Source organism: Lingula anatina, chromosome 2, assembly GCF_051362555.1.
Source record: "Lingula anatina isolate TDL-2025a chromosome 2, LinAna3.0, whole genome shotgun sequence".
NCBI lineage: Eukaryota > Metazoa > Brachiopoda > Lingulata > Lingulida > Lingulidae > Lingula > Lingula anatina.
The window spans coordinates 32,092,438-32,114,618 of record NC_141768.1 but is presented as its reverse complement, the minus strand read 5'-3'; the positions used below and the strand labels follow the sequence as shown (position 1 = coordinate 32,114,618).

The window sequence follows — 22,181 nt, the reverse complement described above, 5'->3', positions numbered from 1 at the left end:
CGCTATATCCTATGGAGAAGAGATTAACACCATGGATAGTGTTATCCACAGGATAGCCCATCCAGCCTTGATGAAACTGGGCCCTGATTTGTTAAAACAATTTTCATCCTTACAGATTTTTTTGTTTGTTTTTACACCAAGAGAAGCTTTGTATCTTGATGAAAAATAGCCCAGCTTCTCGGCAAGTATCTTAAAACAAAACTCAAACACAGAAAAGGACAATATAAGTATGCATATTAACAAAATTTTTATTAGTTTTCTTGTTGAGGTTTCAATAACATTTTTTCTCTTAACCTTGAAAAAACTGAAAATTCAAAATTTACAAAAATCGGGAATTTTAATTTTTAATTTCCTTTTTAACCATAATTAGTTAAACATCACTAAATCTGTACTGAAAAATACTAAATAAAACAATGTTGACCTAGTGAACAGAAGTTACTTAGCTTAGGTTCATCATCTCAGTCTTGAGAAGTTTCAAATGTCAAAATGCTGATCAAGAAGTTCTTTAGTTCATCATTAATATTACATGGAGGTTCACTGAATGTCTTTTTCTCCAATCATCAGTATGAAGTTTCGACAAGGCCATCAAATAAGTAGGAGAATTTAGAATTTTGTGACATTCTTAAAATGAGGCCTTAACAGAACTTGGGGACTGATGAACAATGAAGCTACTGAATCTTAGGGTGAATCTTGGACATTTTTATGTCCAAGGGTGAATAAAGCTAGAGGCTAATTTCCATCTTTCATAAAGAGCTTCAAAATACTACTGGTAAATTTCATGCATGCTTCTAATATACTATTTTACTCCTTTCTTTGTAAATGGTTCAATAACATTTGCCAACAGAGTATCAAGAAAAATGTACATCGGATCCATTTTTGTTTATTAATAAATATGTTTACATTGGCACTTTTTTTTAACAGAATTAATGAATCCAGGAACTAGTACCACCAAACACATTTGTAACAATGAATTATGTACAACAAAACCTCCCATAAAATATACAACATATGAATGAATTACAAACATAATTATTTTCTGTACAAAAAGAAAAAAAAAAGAATCTTTAATAAATTTCATTAGGGCAACCATAAATGAAGCAGTGAACATAAACCATAAAATACTCAATACAAATCTGTGTATATATATATTTTTTGCTTTATAAAAAAGTTCTATCTGATACTTTATCAAAACTGTTTGACTATTGAAAATGTGTTCTAGTTTGTTAGTGCTACACAGTGCCACACTGTATTCACATAAATAGATTTTGTGCAAAACTATATACACAGGAGGTTTTTCTCTACTGTTTATAATTTGAAATCAATTTTTAACAACAAGATTAAGGATTATGACATTTTTTTCTACTTAAAAACAAAATACTTTGCATTAAAATATGTTCCACATTGCATTTTAATTGTTGCAAACTTCTTTAAAAAAAAAAAGGACATTTTACTGTCCCCAAAAAATCTACCATTCTACATGAAAGTTAAAAACAAATCAACTTAAGCTAACATACTGACAGACATTGTTTAACACTGTAAATATGGAAAAGTGACCAAAAAAAAAACTAATCTAGCTGTTTTCAAACTTGATCTGCACTTAAGTCCTATGATTCATTCATGCAAGTCTTCCCTTCGTATTTAAGAAGACAATGCACAAGATATATTTTTTTGTAAATTCTGATGCAATGTTATTTATGTCAAGCAGCATAATCATCACCAATTTTGAATCGTGTGCTTTTGTTTTTGTGGATGTTAAAAAATATAACTAGCACAAGGCTGCAGACCCATAGAAAGAAAAAAAAAATTATAAACTTTAAATGTAGTGTTCAGGCCAGTTTTCAAACTCAAGATGAATTTTAGTCCCATTCATCTTTCCTGAAATTCTAAGAATAACAAGTAATAGTTTTCCCTTTATTGTATTCACAACCAAAAAATTCATGGCAACACTTTCAGCAACAATGATGGTCACGACAGATACAGCTGATGGCTTTATGACCACACACATTGTGTCTGTACATAAAAAGGAAAGAGAAAAGATAAGAAAATATCCTTATTGCAGAAGACATTAATAAAAACCAAGTCTAATGAATATGTCTTGTGCCCTTTAGTTCTCACTGATGCTGAACAATCCAGTCTGTACCCATTAAAACAGTACAGAACTTTTGTAATCTAGCCTTTTATGATACAGCTGTACAGTACTGGTATTTCTCAATAGAGTCACCTAAGCAGACGCCCCACATATAACATAACCAATCAGCTACTTCACCTAGCTTCATTACAAGGTAGAACCAGCAAAAGTGTAGGTACTAGGTTAAAATACTCCTTGTTGAAAGGCCTAAAAATGTTGTCACTGTGGTTTTACGTATGCCTCTGCAGGGATGGCTCCTTTTTGCTGAAATTTTCAAATGAAAACATTTTTTAAATAAATATTTTTAATTTTGCTACATATCTGAAAAATCATACTTTAAGATTATCCTTTTAACTTTGTATTTAATTGCAGAACATATTTTTTAAGGATTTTAGACTCTTTTCATTACTTTAACTTGAAGTTCTCTACATTAGGCTACACTAAATGAATAACTGAAGTTGGTTAACCAGCATGCGACTTGTCCAGCCCTAATTTTGAGGAAATAAGCTTCTCTTATTTTTTCAGATGGAAAAAAAAGCATTAGGTACTGGTTTCAATTGGTAATTGGGACAAACTCATAACTGACATAGGAATGACTTAAATGTCGTTTATATGCTCTACATTATATGAAGCTGAGATTTTAGCATTTCCACCTAACTTAAATAAAATATGAAATATAATAATAATAATTATTATTATTAATAAAAACAATGAATTTATTCTAAAGACCTGTTTATAGAGTCACTGCTCTTTAACCTACTTATCGGACTTATCAACTTTGTCTGGTCTTACAATGATTCTGCTTACCTGTAACTCTGTGAAAACCTTGGCAGACTTCTGAAAATCCCAGTCATTCTGATCAAGGCACCTGGAAAGTAACAAAATATATTATATAATTGTTATTTATGGGTAGCCATCGCATATCCCCACATTTAACCACATTATCAAGTGTTGATTGTCCCAAGGGAAACCAGCCTTATGGATATCTATGCCACTGCTTGGGTCTAATAAACATAGACAACAAGATAATACATCTGTATTTATCTCCTTTTTACAGAAATAATAATGCATTTGGAAAAATAGAGAAGAATCATCCCACCCCAGGAACAGCCCAGGGTCCAATTATTGCTGTTCCTTAAGGGGTGTGGACATATATTGAAGGCCTGAATTTGTCAAAATAGCTTTTTTGCCTTCTTCTTTTATGTGAATTACTTATCTTTATATTATTACAATAAAATTAAACACTTTTAGAGCACAGTCTCCTTTTTGTTGCTTTATGCACCACCCTGCTTGTTTGTGCATATAAGAGTGGTCAAGCATAAATTGTCATTTTCACAGATTTGTTAATTGAAATAGTGAACATTTTCTGACTTGGCAATTTTACTTAAAAATAAATCATGAGAACTGTCAATGGTTGATGACTAGAGTGAGAACTATAATCTGGTAGCAAGGTTTGGTTTATTTTTTTTAGTTAAGGAGTTATGAGCTCCTTTTATTCCATTAAACAAAGGATAACTTGATCAGTGACTTTAATAACAATAGTGGGAGAATGAACATCCACAATTTCTTACTTAACTGCTCATACCTTGTGTAATTATTAGTTTCAAACAAATGGCAAGTCTACCTGACATCCCTTTCCTATTTTGGGTTTTACCGAGTACCCCCATTGCTTTTTGCTATAATATTTCAAAATTTGCTTCTTGTATAGCAGCTTGATTACAACCACAGTAATCGTCTCTGTCAGATTTCAAAAATGAATTAGTAAATTTGCTTATCAGACGCCAATAGTCAGCAACAAGTCTGCATTTTGCACACACCCTACCCACCCTTGTTCAAAATTGATAAATGAATGAAACTAACATAAAAACACAACATTAACTGGCTATAAGCACTCTTTCAATTACTAGTCTGCATACTGATAAAAACATTTTTCAGGCATGAATGATGTGTTATTTTTCATTAATAATAGCATGCATTTAATTATAGACCCAGCCAGTCAGGCGATATATTAACACATACACAAGGCCCTATTTTCATTATTTCCTTTCACCAGTCTGAACCAATAGCTGTCAAACACATCACTAATGAAGGCAAGTATACACAAAGGGGGGATGCACCTTGAGGAGCTTTCTCATCATAATGCAACCAGTTTCTTACACAACTCAAATCCTCATGAAAAAAAAAATTATTATTCCACCAACTGAAAATAAGGGGGTTAAACCACCTTCTCCAAATTTCTGTAATTTGTAAACTTGACCCGACGAGGCAGTCAATGACAACATAATTACCTTTTTATGTAAACAAACTTCACATTGAAAATATTTTTTTAAGTTCAGACTGACAACCTGTAGCCAAAATTAATTGCTATTATCCACAGACATAAAAGAGAGCATGTATCAATAAAATATTTCTACATAAACTCAGTTTCTTTAACCAACCCCCCCCCCCCCCCCCCCACCATCACCTACCTAAAAAGAGATAAATAATATGCTATTCTCATCTTCCTTCATACATAATGTACCAGTATCTCACAACTGTTCATTAATTATCAATATGCTGGCCTGGAAATGACAGCAGTGGCAGTTTGGCATGCAGCATATTATACACCTTATTATCCAGCCTGTACAGAATAACTGGTATCTATATAGTGGAACTGTATACTGGCACTGAGTAATTTACTGAACTCAAACTCTGATTACGTTATTTTTGACTAGGATAAATGCCAATAAATTCACCTACAGGGTAGTCATGCATTGTCTTTTTAATTAAATCCAAACCAATGTTTTAGCTAAATTACTCAATAACACGAACTGTGATAAAAAAGGGGGGGGAGAAGTCAGCGATGGAGCCTATTATTGAGAGGGTATATAATACAGTTACACAGACTGGCAGCAGTGACAGGCACCCTTCACACAATGACAACTGTCAAAAGAACCTGCCATCAGCTTGGCAGGTGTGTGGCAAGTACAATGACATCTGATGACAACTCAGTGACATGAGGATGGCAGGCAGTTGACAACTCACTGACAGCTCAAACCAATGAGTTAGTAAGAAAAATATATACAAATATCTGCCGATGGATATGATATGATATGCTATCTCTTGATTCTTACTTAATGTTTTATATCACAAATGAATAAGGGAACTCCACTTGGTTCAGACCTTGGTATCAAACTACTTGTCCTCATCTTATATCAAAAACATATCTAATATTTATAATATTTATCATCACTTAACACAAAGAAAGGGTATCCAAATAACAGCTGCAGTGTGAAACCATACAAGTTATAAACATCCCAAAATGTAATCAATAGCTCACCAAAAGACTATTTACCATCAAAGACCCAGTGGCACATACTCATCGTGTTTACTGACCGATTTTTCAAGACAAATAACACAAATAACCACTATCACTATCAAATGGACAACATATTTCATCCAGTATTGTACAACAGCCATCACAGTCACATGCAGCACAGTGGCACAACCAGAAAGAAAATCTACAACAATCACAAAATCAGCACAAAGCTACATCTAGTACAGTGGCACAACCGTCAAAAAGTCATCATTACCACAATTGCACAACCTGCGTAACTGTCCCATCTATCACATCTACCACATCCACTGCTGTCACACACTTGTCAGAGTCCACCATCTATGTACTTACTTCTGTGACCACTCCTCATTCATTCCAGACTGCTGGGAGAAAGATTTGACCATTGCCCTCTGGACATCAGGGGCCAGTGGACTGTTGACCACTGGTGAGCTCCCTGGGACTGGACTAGGACTGGGGGTAGGGGTCACTTGCTTGAATGAAGACTGAAAAAGTACAAAATACCATACTGACTTATAACTTAGTTTAAAAAACACATACAAAGAGATTACAATAATTTTACTGGGTAAAATAATTATGTTAAATCACACTATTTTATTTGAGGGTTTAACCCGGTTGAGAATAAAAAGTGCACCATAACTTTTGTGAAAATGAATTATGCCGATTTGTGAATTCAACCCGAATTTTCACCATATTTAGTCACCAGGTAAACTTAAGCTTAAACAAAATAATAGTTTGGCACTTATGGATCATTGCCAAATTACATGCAATAAACAATAGCTCCCTCGACTTTGTCTTGGTGAGGTAAAAATAACTGATAGTATTTCTGATGAAATGCTCACCTGCACTTGTTTTGGGGTTGCATTTGTAACTGTCAACATCTCATTGATGATCACAATGCTGAAATATAACAAAAAGTACTGGTATAAGATTTGTGGCCTGACTGCAAATCACGTTTCATAACTTTGTACTGCCTGTGTATAAGATTGATGTGATACCCTGGCAGCTGGAGGAGTACACGTAGGTGTCTGAAATCAGCAGTGTTTATTTCTCGTCTTTAGAAAAATAAAAAATTTAAAATAAACAGGTGGTACAATTAAAATGATGCTAGTAAAGGTGCTACAACATTGCAAGCTATTAACCATGTTAAAACCAAACAGAGCAATACTTCCCCTCAATATTCCACAAACAACACACATGCAGATGCATGAACATTCAAGCTCATAACAGTTCCACTATAAAAGCACAGATACAAACACATACAAGGCCATACAACATATAAACAAGAGACCACATACCATACTTATATAAACATAAACATGGACACACAGCACACTCAAATACAAATTACACTAGCACAAAACCACACAACACACAAATACAAATACATGAGCACACAAACACATCCAAGGACAATCAAACAAAAGCACAAAACACACACATATACCATATCAATTTACAAACCATCACATATTATCATACCTTATTTGTAGATTTTTATACAGAATCACTATACCCCTAAGAGAGGCCAACCTCATAATGTCAAATATGAACATAGACGTGCACACAAACACACACATCATGCTTTTTAGATGTTGAAGAACTGCTTTACCTTTTTAATGGCCTATTCCATTAAGCCATATACAGGCAGACAATTCCACATATATACAAAGATACTGTTCAATGAGCCAGTCCTCTTCATGCACCTACTTACCCAGAGCCTTGTGGAACAGTAACAAAATGTCTGGAAAAGTATCTGACAGGAGGCTTGTCTGACTTGGTGTCACCTGGAAGAAATGCAGTTTGTTATAATTGATAATTATCTGAGAAATACATAGGGGAAATCTGGGGCAGACTTAGACATCGTCTGTCTCTTACTTCAAGTCTGAATAATGTTCTTACTGATAATTACTCATCAATATTTTGGGTTGGAAATCGAGGGCAAATTTAGGACCCATTCAGCTTTAGACATCATACCAGCTGGTTGGATCCAACTCTGAAGGGATTCTCACTAAAGTGCAATCACTGTAATCAACTAAATTGTCTGACATGCTTCCTTGAGCAGCTTAGGGATAATAAAGCCAAGTGCACACTAAAGATAATTCTCATGACATGCTAGATGTTTTGTTCCTGTACTCCATGATGCATGTATATATTTAAAAGTGCATGTTATTATTTTTTTGTTCATACTCACTCTCTTTGAATATCCCAGAGACAATGAAGCTCAAAAGATGTTGCTACAATGTAAGAGAATATATCATAAACATATGGGGAACATTTTGTTCTGGCCACAATAAAAATGTTTATTTTGCTCAATAATTTACTATTCTATTAGGTTTAATCTGTGTTACAGAAAAACAGAATTACTGATTACAAAAAAGTAGCTTTTTTAATCAATAAAGGATTTGTAAACCTAAAAGCCTAGGAAAGTAGAAAAATGGCAATCGTATCACTTGAACTGCTTACCGTAGCATTTGTAACATCTAGAACAAAAGAGTTTGCATCATGGGATGTCTTGGGGAGGTTGCACAGTGCTGCCACCACATTCAGTTTTCCTTGTTTCAGGCACTTGTTTCTTTTGACTATCAAACAGACAATGAAGACGATACATTCAAGTGCTTTCAATCTTTACTTTACAAAAAAGTTCATCATCTAACTGTACCTTAAACCCTATGAAATTTGCACACTTTCACAGAAAGTAATACTAGCTGCATAATCTCTAAAAACCTAATTCCCTTGACAAAAATAAAATTGTTCAATTTAGATGATGACTGTTTTTCTCAGTACCTATTGGACAAAGGTGGAAAATAAATCAGTTCTGAAACATGTAAATACCTCCCAATACTTATCTTCTGGTAATATGAAAAAGTGGGCACATCAGCTCATCAATGCTAATGCTAAAACTCACCTGGATCTTTGACCTTCACAAGATTTCTGCTCTCTGAGAGGTAGTCGTGGTATTTTGGATAACTAAAACATAAATTTTATCCACAATTCAACCACCTTATCAACTATACAACTGTATATATCAACTGTATGTATCAACTATACAACTGAATGAATCAAAAGGACAATTACACAGTTTTTTTTTTCAAAGGAAAATAACAGCAATCATTTCATGTCTTAATTCATACATGTACGTACATATTTCCAGGATATTTTCTACCAATCAACAGACTTTACAGATAAACAACGGAATACCTAAATTACAAAGACAAATATACACTGATTCTGCTCTTATCTTGAAATTTTAACCACAGAAAATTTATTTCCTAAGAAAGCTATAGCACCAAGTAATTTACTAAACTTTAAACTTTTACAGATCTACAGTGAAGAGCATTTAAAATTTGCAATAATTACATGGTTTGGTTGTGCAACTGGGGGAAGATAAAAGGAAAATGAACAACATCATCAATACTTAAGTGTAAGATGATTGGTCATGCTTTACCATCAAGAGCATTTATGTGGAGAGAGTGGAGAAGAGATAAGACAACACAATGAGTGACTTATATCACCCTGCGTTTACTGTTTAAATTTTTACCTAGCAACATGAGCAACATTTCAAAGGCAGTAAAAGCTTTTATCCTTCAGCTGTTGCTCATTTTATCTCTAATTTTTAATTCAATTGCCCTTTTAACACATTCGTTAATTTATCATTGAATTTTCACATCTCTAACTTTGATGTTTTTAGATTTCATTTTTTAGAGATCAGACAGAAAACAATGTCTGGTGAAACCAATATTTTAGGTATGTATTAGCCAAATAAATTATTTTCATTTGTTTACTAGGTCACTTCCTATGCTCATATGTACTTACTTTGTTACCAGTGTCAAGTTTTGTGCAATATTCACTGAAAAGGTTGCCTGAATAAAAAAAATTAAATAAAAACATCTACAAACAATTTCATGAACTATGAAAATATACCTTCTATTATAAATTTTCCTTTATAATCCTATTAGTTAAGTCACAGAGAAACCAACTTGTCTTTAAATAACAATAATGCAGCATGCATTGTTAACCTTTTAGCCTTTTCAAACTACTATTTTTACTAGTATGAGGATGAAATCTTCAGACAAAGAAAAATTAATCTAAAACAATAAAGAACTTTCCACTAGTCAGTTTAATAAAGTGGTTGAAAATGCAATACTTAAATAGCCAGGGGCCAAACCAACTTTCAGATTTTTGCAAGGCTAAGCCTGGCATTGATTTCATGTCATAAATGAATTCTGTCGATATAATATTATATACAAGAAACAGAACTCAGCGTTAATTTTCATACTGTAAAATGAAAACAAGGTCATGGTGTTTCTGGGCAAATCATGAAATGCCAGGAAGAAGGATGTCAGCTTGAATAAATCATGATTGATTAAAAATTCAATCATTTATGTAAAATTGGAACAATAAATCAGATCTAAGTGCAGGGAAAGGTCTAGCAAAGATTTGAAATTAAGAGAAAATTATTTTTTTCCCAAGGAAATTGGTTTTGGCACAAAATTTTCCTTTATACTACTTTGAACATCATAATGTTACATTTACAACATCTCATGACTTCACAACAGAAAGACTCAGGGTAAACAAGGACAACTTACTTCATTGTGGTATGCCTCCAGCAGTCCTTGTCTGTCATCACTGTCATAAATGCTAAAATATCTGGAATAAAATACAGACAACTCAGTTGCTTCCTTCAGAAAATCACCAAAATGTTTAAAATAAATATAATACATATACTCTTATCTCTAAAGCTACAAATAGCATCTGCTGAAAAGTTAAATCTGCCAAATACATCAACTGTTGTTATGGTTTTGGAAATAGTGAGACAAGATGCAGACTCAAAGAGAGACCTGCTGACCACTTCAAACTGAGACCATGCAAGCTGGAACATGAGACACAAAGACCTCATCAAAAAGGATACTTCTTTGTCTAAAAGGTCCTAACACAGAATTCAAGGTTATAATGTCCAAAATCACAGCCACTTACTGTTCTAAGAACCTCACGACCAAATTTTTCACTTCCTCATTCATGAAATAACTGCCTTGCTTGGTGGGTAGGTCAGTAGGGGATTCCAGGTCAAAACCTATGGGAGGTGGTAAGTCTTTGCCGTCCTGGAGAATACCAAACTTACTGTATGTCACTTATTTATCTAAATACAATATATTAAAATTATGAAAATTAAAACTTAATTTGTTCCTTAAATATAAAATCAAAAGAATCTGTTAATTTTTAAATGATATACTTTTTTCCTTCCTTCCTTTAAAACAACTAAATTCAAAATGATGTTTGATGCTGTCAAAAAATCTTTCATTTGGAAGGTGAGCAATTCACTCATTGTGACAAATTTAAAGTCTCAAACTCTGTCTACTTACCAACTTTAACACCTTAGGGAACCTCTTACGAACAGCGCTGAAACACCATGGTGAACAAGTAATGTCACAATTACTTAAAGAGTCTGTGGCCCTGAAATAACTCTCAGGCAATATGAGGATATGCAAGACATACTTATACTCAAAGCTTGAAAAAATGGACAGTGCTAAAAAAACTTTTTTTTCTGAACACCAACTTGGTAGAGGTTGATAATCATATAGCATCCTGTCATGTTCACCCATTAAGTCATGCTATAGACAGAATTTAAGTGGATAGCACATGATATCAGAAGCAGTTACTCCATCTGACTGGCTAACACAGAGCATAGGTGTCGAGAAAAAACATGCAACCTGAGTCAAAGTAGAGTTGGTATTCTGCCAATATTTCATGAAGCAGTAAACTGCAACTCTTTCATTTATCACAAAATGGATACTTTATCCATATACACCCTAATATATTTTCTCAAGTGAAATCTTCATGACATTTAACAGGGTGAAAATACAGTACCACTGCTCTCCTCAAGTGCATGGACTTCAAATCTCACCATCTGCTTCCAAGTACTGCCAAACTAAATCTCTCCACACAACTCCTTATAAAACTAATGAACTATCAATTATTCCAATTTTGTTTCTTCAAATTATGCACCATGCTAAATATAAATAATTATTGTGTACTACATAGTCTACTTCAGAAAGGCATGGTGTTAATCAAGATTGATTTTGAGTATTTTTTCAATAAATTGGAAACAGTAAGGGAGTTTTCCTCACTTTGCCATAACCTGTATGAAGTAAGTTAAAGTGATACACCAGAAAACACTTACAACCTGTACACATACACACTCCTTCACATTTCCAACCAAACTCCTTTAAAACCTGATCCAATACAATTAGGAAAAAGGTTCAAAACCAAAGAAGCTTACCAAGATAAGGAAGAATTAGAAGAAAACACATACCTTTTGTTGTGAATAATTCTTTTTATTAAAAATGATACCAAGTCACATTCATTAAGCATATCTACAATGGATTTTTCTATAATTATATTCCCCTCCTTCAGTCAATGCAACAAAAAGGTCCCTGCTACCAACTTTTGAGGAACAAGACTAGAAATAAACCTAACTGCCACATATGTAAAGAAGAAATAAAGGACAGGCAGTCAAGTCACTTAAAAACACAAAAGAGGTGCTTTAGATATCAAATCAAAGAGTGAAAAGTTTTGCTGCAATGTTTGGATATGGATAGAAAATGAATTAATACTATATGACAAATGAGATCTGAGCATACTATGTGAAGATTCATTCTTATTTTGCTCTATCACAGAGACTTCAAACTTTATGAGACAATGAGAATGAATTAGGAATACTTCTGCCTTCACTATATGAAGATCACTTTATTCTGATCACATAGACTTCAGGCAGTTTGTAAACCTCACAAATTCTTTTGGCAAAAGCCATTTTTGAAGACAAGGTAAACAACAATGTAGAAATGGTAATCACGAGGATTAAGATGTCCTAAGCAGAACAAATGAAGCAACCACGAAAGGAGGAATGATTATTATGGCGATAATACATGGTGATTGTAAATAATATTGCAGAGTACAGAAAGCCACACAGTTCTGCTGCGTACATATATGATGGAACATGTTTCATTTAGGAAGTAAGAAGCAAGTGGAGCTGACAGAAGTTTAACGCAACCAGGAAAGTGTTCATTGTACAAGTCATCTTTAACAACATTCAGGAATTCTATATTGTCCATAAACAATCTGTGATATATAAATATCATATCATTTTCATGGTAAAACAAAGAGCCCCTGGCCTTTAAATAACAATATTTTGAAAAGCAATCAGCCAATTCCAAAAAGCCCAAGTTATTATTAGTGAAAAACATTTTAAAAATTCTCAAAACTCAATTCATTTTGTATTCAAAAATAGAGTACAGTTCAAGGGATAACAATGCCCATCAGCAAAAAAAAATTACAATCAATAACATTAAGGTCAGAGACACAATATATGTATTAACAACAAGGAACATTCCCAATTTTACTTCCCATTATGAAGTCAACTATAAACTGGGAATAAAGAATCAATCTCATCCCTGACTTCTAAACCCCATATCATCATGGGGACAGCATAAAAAACAGCCAACTCTCTTGTTAGATTTTCAAGAGCTAACAGAAAAACGAGTCTTGTTTCCAAACCACAAGTGCTCTTTCACTGTCATCTGGTTGCCATATTGTTTCAGTGTGATGGTTAGTTTTGTCTTAGGTCGCCTCTCTGAGAGAGATCTTACCTTCTTTAACCACATTTGTCAGTCCTAACTTTGTATCAAGTACTGTAAGACAGCAACTGAAAGTTATGACTGAAAAATATTTCACATCAAAAAAATACTGCAACAGTATAAATATTTAACAGAAACAAATGTAGGATGAATTCACTACATTACTAAGTTATATTTCAAACAACAGAAATAAACATCTTACAATATCAAAAACCCTGCACACTATTTCAAAAAGTTATTGAGTTGAAATTCAGCTAAAACAAAACAAAAAAGTCAAATAACATTTCACAAAATTTGTGATGACTAAAAAACAAAACTTTGAAACAACAGCATTACTTTGAAATAAGAAGTGGATAAAAAACAAATATCAGTTATTAAACAACTGCAGAAAAGCAACTCCAAATGACCTAAATAAAAGGGCAACCATAACTATCAAAACATAACACATAATGACAGACATAGTTCAAAGGCACATGTTCAATCTGCAGAAACCTGCAGTTCACCTCAGGTGATACATCTCTTAGAATGTTAGTAACACTAACCCCCACTAGGTGGCAGCATGTCTCCCATTTGGGCACATCTTCTGTTGATGGGGGTGTCATTTTAATGATATCAGATTATCAGGAATTACATTAGGAGTGCACCAAAATACTTCAAACACTGTAACAGTATTTATGTCATGTACATCCTTCGGGGGAAAAAAGATCATTGATTTTTTTCAATACATTTGGAACATGGCTGACTCCTTGACAAAATAGTCATATACTACACAGGCACAAAAAGTTATTGTGTTCAAGGACAGTAGCTGTTCTAGATCTTCCAGAACAGGCACCTGATATTCCAAAGGCAGAAATGGAATAAGAGGATGCAAATGGAAGACCAGCAGCATACAGAATTCCCATCTAAAAATGCAGTGCTGATGACGCGAGAGTTTGTACAGGTGAAAAAAAATTGTCTAATTGTAATTTACCATAAAATATAAGTTATTTGTTTGTAAACATTATAATTCACATTCCAACAGCTTGGGTTGGGTATTTTTGTGGAAATTTCTTCTCTTCAGCAAAAAGGATTAAAGGTAAATGATGAATTTTATTTTAAAGAAAAGGTTTATGAAATGTGTTAAGAATGATGAAATATAGATGGGAAAAATCCTATCTGGAAAAAACATCTGGTAAAGGCATGAAAAATAAGATAATGAAAGACATACAAGAATATGTCTGAGAAAATGGCAAATAATTGCCTTTGGTGAAAGGATGGGGGATCAAATATTTCTTTAAATGTTTTCAGTTGCCAACAGTATTTGTTCAAAACCTTATTCAGACAATCTGGAAGAGGTAAGTACTTAAACCACAAAATATATATTTAAGACCATAAGATCATACAACTGATAGGTCATCTGTCACAATATATTATGAAACATTCACAACTTACAGAAGATTTAAATGACGGCATGTAGCTGAATTAAAAACAACAAGAGGTATGTGTTATCTTCTCATGTGTGTGCGCGGGCGTGTGAGAGAGAGAGAGGTTGAAGTTCACAGTGGTAAATATTCCACTTGATGTAGGGGTGTATTACACCCTAAAAAACACAAGCTCCCATACTTTATTGCCATTCAAGCAGCCACTTTCACCAACCAAGGCTCAATCATTTTTACCACGACTTATTTGAGTACAATTTTGAGGCACATCACAATTTTGCTTGCAACTTTCAAACTTCAGTTTATTTCATTTTATGAAGCATAAGCAGCCTATCGAAATTTCCTAAAAAGGAGATGACATTAAAAGCCATATTTTTAGGACAGCTTTGGCAGTGTTTCAACCCCTTTCATTTTTACCACTTCCCAAGTTCTTGACCAGCAGAAATATTGAATTTTAAGCCTCATCAGCCTCACTGTTTTAAATCTACCATGACCAACTTGACCAAAGTCCAGTTAAGGCCATGTACCAACTCAGCCCAGTGGGGCACTGCCCCAACCAAACATTACCTGACATAAGCAGATTGGTCTTTCTGATGCATAACAAAAGGATTGCCTTCCAAAACCAGCTCTTCCAACTTCAATTTCTTGATTTTGTCCAGCTCTTGTTCTCCTTTCAACTGTTTAACAGAGGAAAATTAAATTATTCAAAATTAGAAACTTGTATATAAAATCAATGAAAGATTTATTTTGCATTTATTTGACAAAAAAATCCAATGAAAATAATACAGACTGAATCAAAGAAGTCCAGTTGGGAGAGCAATTTAAAGCTAGACCATACTTATCATAATAATACAAACTAATTTTAAATTTATTAATTTGAGTTCACATCATATTTGTAATCTCTCACATCAGTTATTCTTCAAAATAAAATTTTAACTATTCTTTTAAAAGTTCAAACCTGATTATGACTAAGATCTAGTTTCTTTATGTTGGGTCCTTTTTCTGACAGTTCCACTAAATTATCACAAGTGTACAGTCTGTTGTTGGAGAAACTGACTGAAACAACCTGAAAAATACATTAATACAGTCATTGTTGCTGGTAAGATTTAAATGGCTAAGTCTGATGTTTACATGTACCACTGTAAATTGTTTGCATTTCAACCAATCTTAAATCTGAGCAGCAAAACAGATTGCCATTAATAGAAGTACTTCCTATACCTGTATATGGGGGCACATATGTGTATGTACAAATGCATAGCACATGCTTACATTCATTCTTTTTGCAACTCTATACATGACCAGTTAAGCTAGAAAAAAAACAGGTATGTCTATGCTGAGTGTCCAAATACAAGAATATTATATATTTGAATTCTTTAAAAAATTTTACTTCAATTCAGACTACAGCTTCACATTTATATGCACTAGATGCCCTTACTTACCTCAGGAATATTTTCACCAATGATCTTTAATACATTGACCATTACATTGACTTTGTTTAAAGCCAGGTGGATGCCTTCTTTATTCAATGCTTATAGAAGATAAAAATAGAAAGTCTATAAATAAATTTTCAATAAATAATATCCTTGAATTTCTTAAAAGCCACTGTATAAGTAGACAATACCTTTAAACAAACAAGTCTTAATCAATAACTTTTGAAAGAGGTTATCCTTAAAAAATATTTTACTTGCATTAAAAATCCAGTTACAAACACAGAGAATTGCAAATGAAAATATCAAAGGCACTGACAAAAATGTCAGAAGTGGAAATGAGTCTGAATTGAGCCATTACCTTCATCAGCATAGAAGTTGCTGAGGTCCAAAGACCTGGTAGCTGGATCATAGTGATTACTCATACTTATCTATTGAACAAAATAACAGAAGTGCATAACTAACAAAGAAATTCTACCAGACATACTTTATACAATATACCTGAACCTTAACATTATTTTCAGCTCTGTTAAAAGTTAGCATGGCAATGAAGGTATTTTGTTGCATAATTAACAATCATTTGCTTCAAAATATACATTAATTCATTAACAAAGGTTATTATCTCTACAGCTTCTATACACCTTATATTTCAATCATTTTTTTGTGTTGTTTCATTCTTTTTTGCTCTTAGTTTACCTTCAACTTCTCAATTGTATTATCATCCATTGGAAGGCTGGGCGCACCACAAGGCCGCACAAGAATGACCATCTGGACATTACAAAAACCAAGATTAATGAAATATAAGTCCACAAGAGAGCAACAGAGATATAAAAGAATACTTATTTTAAATAACACACAACATAAAAAACATTCTTCAAAACATAAAATGCCCATCAAAAGTGCTGTGAACTAATAACAAACCATACAAACACAATTCCCACTGTTTGAAAAAAGCAGCACAAAATTTCCACAAATTACCATGAACCCCCATTACCTCTCAAAAGTAATCCAGAAAGGTCAACAGTCAAAGCTGACTTACTTTAAAACCATTAGGAAATGTGTACCGTCTTGATGCCCTCCTTATTGCATCTGCAGCCTTGTTGTCTTGGACAAAGAACTCTGCCATATTACCACCCTTATGGTGATACTGGAAAACAATTGAAATCTTATTCTGAATCTATTAAGAAAATATTGTTTCTTCTTTAAGTCATTAAAAAGTAACTACTTTGATTAGAGAACAGTAAGACCTTAATTATTATTTGTTTGGCAATTGCATGTTTACTTGGTACAAGAACTTAGCGTGGCTGACATTAGCATAGCTGTGCCTTGGGTTATTTCACAGAAGTGCAATTTCATGATCATAAACAGTTTTTAGGAGAGTCAAGATATTCAAAACTTTAAACTGTCACTGTAAAACATTTAAGTATCTGAGTTGTTAGCTTACAAGAAGTCAAGTGCACATTTGCACTTAAATTAACACACAAAAAATTTAATTCACTAAAAGGCCATCTAAGTATGAAAATCCAAAATACCATGTTCCTTTACTTTATCAATGATCTTTTAAATATGCAATGTATAATAATTGTTTATAACAGAGCAATGGCATCTTAATCAAAGTGGTATTAATATATTTTATTACTTGGTGGCTTACATGATAAGGCATAAAAGGCACATCACACATGGAGTTTATGGCCTTCAGAACTGCGTCCTTCCCATACTTCTTCCCATGAGGAATCTGGAAATATGAGGACATATTATACACAATGTTTATGGCTTTCAGAGCTGGATAAAAGTAACAAATGATCTGTTACCTTTTTACTACAATTGCAGTCTTATCAACACTAATTTCTTCCAGAGTTAACTCTCTCATTCATAATTATACATAGAAGAATTTGCTTTAATCTAATAACCTTGTGTGTGTGTATTAACACTGTTAATATTGTCTCCAGAGTTAACTCTCTCATTCATAATTATACTTAAATGAATAAACATTAATCTGATAACCTTATATGCGTAAAATGTAAAGTTAAATCTATTTCACCTTTCCTACAAAATTGGGAATTCTACATTTAGAGTAGGTCTTTAAAAAATGTGCCAAAAATATTTCAAAAACATGTTTCTGTGTATGGAGGACATGATCTAAAGCAAAATTGGCTTATGGGGAGAACAGTAAATAAAGAAAAAATATACTACAAAAAAGTCTTAGTTACAAACCTTTCCTACCAGCATTAAACAAAAAACCCAAGCAGCTGTTACCACAATTTTAACCAATTAGAGTTCAAGGGATGGATACCACTTGTAGTACAAAAATGGCAAGAAATTGTGACCAAAAGTTGCCCTTTTTTCCAATGTTGATCTCAGAAATCTATCATTTCATATTTATAAATTTTCTCAACTGACTGGTAGCCTTTGGTATTCATAAAAAAACAGAAGAGGTTTCACGGAATTTTTTTAGTGCAATATAGCAATCTTACCAGGTAAGACCTGCTTTAACTGATCTTAATTTTCTTACCTGTGTGGCAGTATATCTGCAGTGTTTCCCCTGCACTTAAATGAGCGAGGCGCCCGCCTCGCTGAAATTTGCAAGCGCCTCGCTGAAATTTGTCAAAAGCACCGCCTCGTTGGGCTGAATGGAACGACAAAGTATATTTTCACTCATGCTAACTGCAAATTATATTTATTTCTAAGCAAATATGGCATTTTCTGTTTACATACGTAATCCCATGCTTCTGAGCACTTGATTTAGCAGTAACGGAAATACGCATGCGCGTATGCCTAAAAATAACAAGCAGTTACGATCTCCCTGTAAGTGCCTCGTTTTCGCAGTTCTGTGAAGTATGAGAGACGCAGCGAAACGAGGCAACTGTTCTTGACACCATTTAATCACGTGTCAAGAATACACTTTCTCTGTCACTTCATGTTCCGAAATTCAGACTGCCTGTTGTTTGTTTTTATAGTTTACGAATATTCACTGATAAAAAAGGAGCAAATAAAGTGGCCTTCGTTGTTTTTATAAACTTGGAGAAGATTTTCTATTGATTTACGGGTAACTTTTGTGAAAGCAGTAGCGTTGTAAAACTGGGTCACGTCAGTATTTCGCGTGGAAACCTATGCATTGAATATGAATTCCCATGACCGAATAGAACCATATAAATGAATAAACGAAGAACTAAAATTGATGATAAGTGTGATTTTCATCTCTTTAATTCCGAAGAATTCATTTAACGGTGTTTGAAGTTGTTGATTATAAATTACATCTCAAACTACGTAGGCCTATAACTAGTAGCGGGAGTCGCTTTGCGCTGAACGACAATTAAGGGAGAGAACTTTTTGAAGCAGTTTATATTAGGATGAAGCGCTCCCACACGCAAAGTCAATTGACCAGTTACTTTCAGAAATGTGAAAACGGTAAGAACAACATATTTTATCAACTTTTTGGTCAATTTGAAAATAATTCAATGTAGTAAGCCCTTTTTCTTGTAAGTATTAACTTTTTTTTTGAAAGTACTAACTTTTTTTTCTTGAAAGAGTATGTTCTATAAACTGAAAAGAACTAAACTGAGTGAATGCATACTGGAAAATAAATTTTGTCCAAACCTTTGTTATGTCATTACTGAATTTACTCCTCAAAACATCTAAAACAAGACAATTCAGTGCCACATAAAATGTAAAAAAAATCAGTTCTAAATACCCTAAAATGCACCAAATTGCATCTCGATTAAAAAAATTTTCCGGGGGGGCATGCCCCCGGACCCCCCTAGTATTGCTGGGATCGCGGATTGCCTACCACCTCGCAGAGCTTGAAAGCCAGGGGAAACACTGTATCTGTATATCATAATATTAATTTACCTGTACTTTAAACCAGCCTGAGTCACTTGTGGCCCCTCCTCCTCCTCTGTATCCTCCCTGATGTCCACCATCTCCCCTATTCCTCACTGGAAGACCAAGTCTCTGCAGAGCCCCTGTATCTGAATTTAAAGATCCTTTTTTTTTTTCAAAATCTGTTACTGAGCATGAAATGAGTGTCCAGACATTGTAAGCCCAGACTTATTTTAAAAAATATAAATATGCATATAACATCTAAACAGGTCTTAAACCCTTCAAGTTTGTACATTTATTTGCATAACATAACATTGGATATAGAAAGGTTGTCCTAGATAAATGCTTCCTGAAAAAAATTGACTATATCTAAGGTCTTTCAAACCAATTTATCTAAGGTTTTAAATCTCCATTTGTGCATTAAATACTCAATGACAAGTGTTCCATACTACTGTGAGTCCTTCACAAAGTTAAGTATAATTGGCGAAAATATATCAATAATTCTACATCTTCTTTTGACATTCAGTAGTAGTGACAGGTACAAATTTATTCAGATTTTTAAATCAATACTGGTGTTCCTGTGAGTTCGACCCATACTTTGCCCCTCCTTGTCCATAGCGGCCCGGCTGTCTCCTTGTCTGAATCCTCTCCTGGACTGAGGCCGGGCACCATACGGGTTGCTGGAACAGATCAAAAGTTCAGAGATTATACAGTGTATGCAAGTGTGTTAGTGTGGTCATGTGAATTAAAATAGGTTTAGTACTTGGCTCAGATTTATCGCACTAGAGATATAAGCTGCAAGAACACGCCCCTTCATTTCAATAGTAAAGCAAGATTTTTTTAGTACTTATTTAAACACAGATCACAAGCAAATTGTAAAAATAACATACCTGCAGTAAATGTAAATTACTTGCCAATGGCAAGTTCTAGAATTGATATTGAGGATGTTCTCAAGCGGGAATGTGGGGAGCCTAATCAACCTGTCATTGATGCCCCTTCACGTGGTCACAATGCATACCTGCCATACTTTAAACACAAAATTTATATATATATTAACAGCATACTCACTATCTGTTCTGGGTCATAGAGGAGCCTCCCCCACTGCCCATGTCAACATCCCCTTCTTCATCCTCCAGCCGAGACAGAGGGTTGGGACCTTAAAATATAGTCTATCTTATAAATATGAACAAAATTTAAAAAAAAAAAATGTTTACCCTTATTAGTACCAAATAAGTTCCATCTTTTCACTCACTGTCACAGCACTAGGGAAGACAGACAAATTTGCTAGATGAAGAAAATGAACATTCTTTTTAAAACCTTACTTTCACTGAATTTCCCTATCCCCTCAAATTGCCTTTCTATTTGCATTCTGCTCCACCCCCCCAATCATAACACCAACTTACCACCACCTCCGCGCCCTCTACCTCTTCCTCCCCTCCAGCCTCTGCCACCCCGCCTGTGTGAGGCGCCTCCCCTCCTCTGAGGCCCCTGGTAGCCTCCACCACCCCCTTGATAGCCTCTGTTGTTATGATCTACAAATATGATAAAATAGGAAAATATAAAATATGAACTTGGAATTGTACTCACAGCACAATTATCATCATAATCAGCAGCAGCAGCTTTATAACCATATTACAGAAATTATGTATAAGTCAATGTGGCCAGTCAGTCACTCAGCATCTTATTAGGTAAAAACCATCACAAGAGGTGGAACAATTTCAATGGGCATCCAGTATTGCAAACGGAGTCAGGGTTTAACTTTTTTCTGTTTTTTCTCCACTGGCCATATATGGTCCAGTGAGGTCTGGTAAATATTACAAGGGTTACTTGGCACATTGAATTTTAGTTGTCCTTACTCACTCTATTTTGGCTCTTATCTATACTTGGAGTGGCTTCAGTTTATACATTATCCATTCTGTGTAATAATTATATGTCCCACACGGAAGACATCAAAGTAAACTGTGCACACAGGTGAAACAGGACTTCACGTCTAACCAAAGCACTCAAAAAAGAAAGTGCCTAAGTGTTAATCGGAGAAATTTATAAATAATCACATAAAACCAAGTGCTCTAATAAATTTAGATAATGCAAGTTGGAACTTTTGCATTTGGAAAGGCATATCACGTGGATCGAGTCTGAGAAATAAAAAATGTACTCGAAGTACGTTGTATTTCGAACATCAAAATGTTTTACCTCCAATATATCTTTGTCCGTCTCTGGAGGTGGTAACGCTAAAACCTCTTCCTCTTCCTTGAAACATTTTAAAAGTAAATGCAAAAAGTGTGTTGTCCGAGAAGCAAATGTATGGTCGTACGTATGACGACTACGTCACCAGTTTTTGGGTAACAAATAAAGTGGGCTTTTTATTGATTGCTTTAAGCAACGAAGAAAATTCTTAAATACAGGGCACTCTCAACAATT

The 22,181-nt window shown here is 34.0% G+C and overlaps 1 protein-coding gene across 1 annotated transcript; it reads right to left on the bottom strand.

Annotated features, from left to right (window-relative positions):
- Window positions 1–228: 228 nt before the first annotated feature.
- LOC106173947 (nuclear RNA export factor 1) lies at window positions 229–22,113 on the bottom strand. The gene is made up of 24 exons (XM_087003723.1): window positions 21,954–22,113; window positions 21,164–21,292; window positions 20,829–20,916; window positions 20,358–20,440; window positions 19,791–19,909; window positions 17,593–17,676; window positions 16,981–17,088; window positions 16,638–16,709; window positions 16,303–16,372; window positions 15,954–16,042; window positions 15,473–15,580; window positions 15,082–15,191; window positions 10,826–10,862; window positions 10,440–10,564; window positions 10,052–10,112; window positions 9,279–9,325; window positions 8,371–8,432; window positions 7,929–8,044; window positions 7,657–7,699; window positions 7,177–7,249; window positions 6,305–6,362; window positions 5,796–5,947; window positions 2,936–2,996; window positions 229–2,392 (listed from the first exon to the last, which is right to left on the bottom strand). Exons 1-24 carry the CDS (start codon window positions 22,018–22,020, stop codon window positions 2,348–2,350), a joined length of 2,007 nt encoding a protein of 668 aa, XP_086859849.1. The 5' UTR covers window positions 22,021–22,113; the 3' UTR covers window positions 229–2,347.
- Window positions 22,114–22,181: the final 68 nt, after the last annotated feature.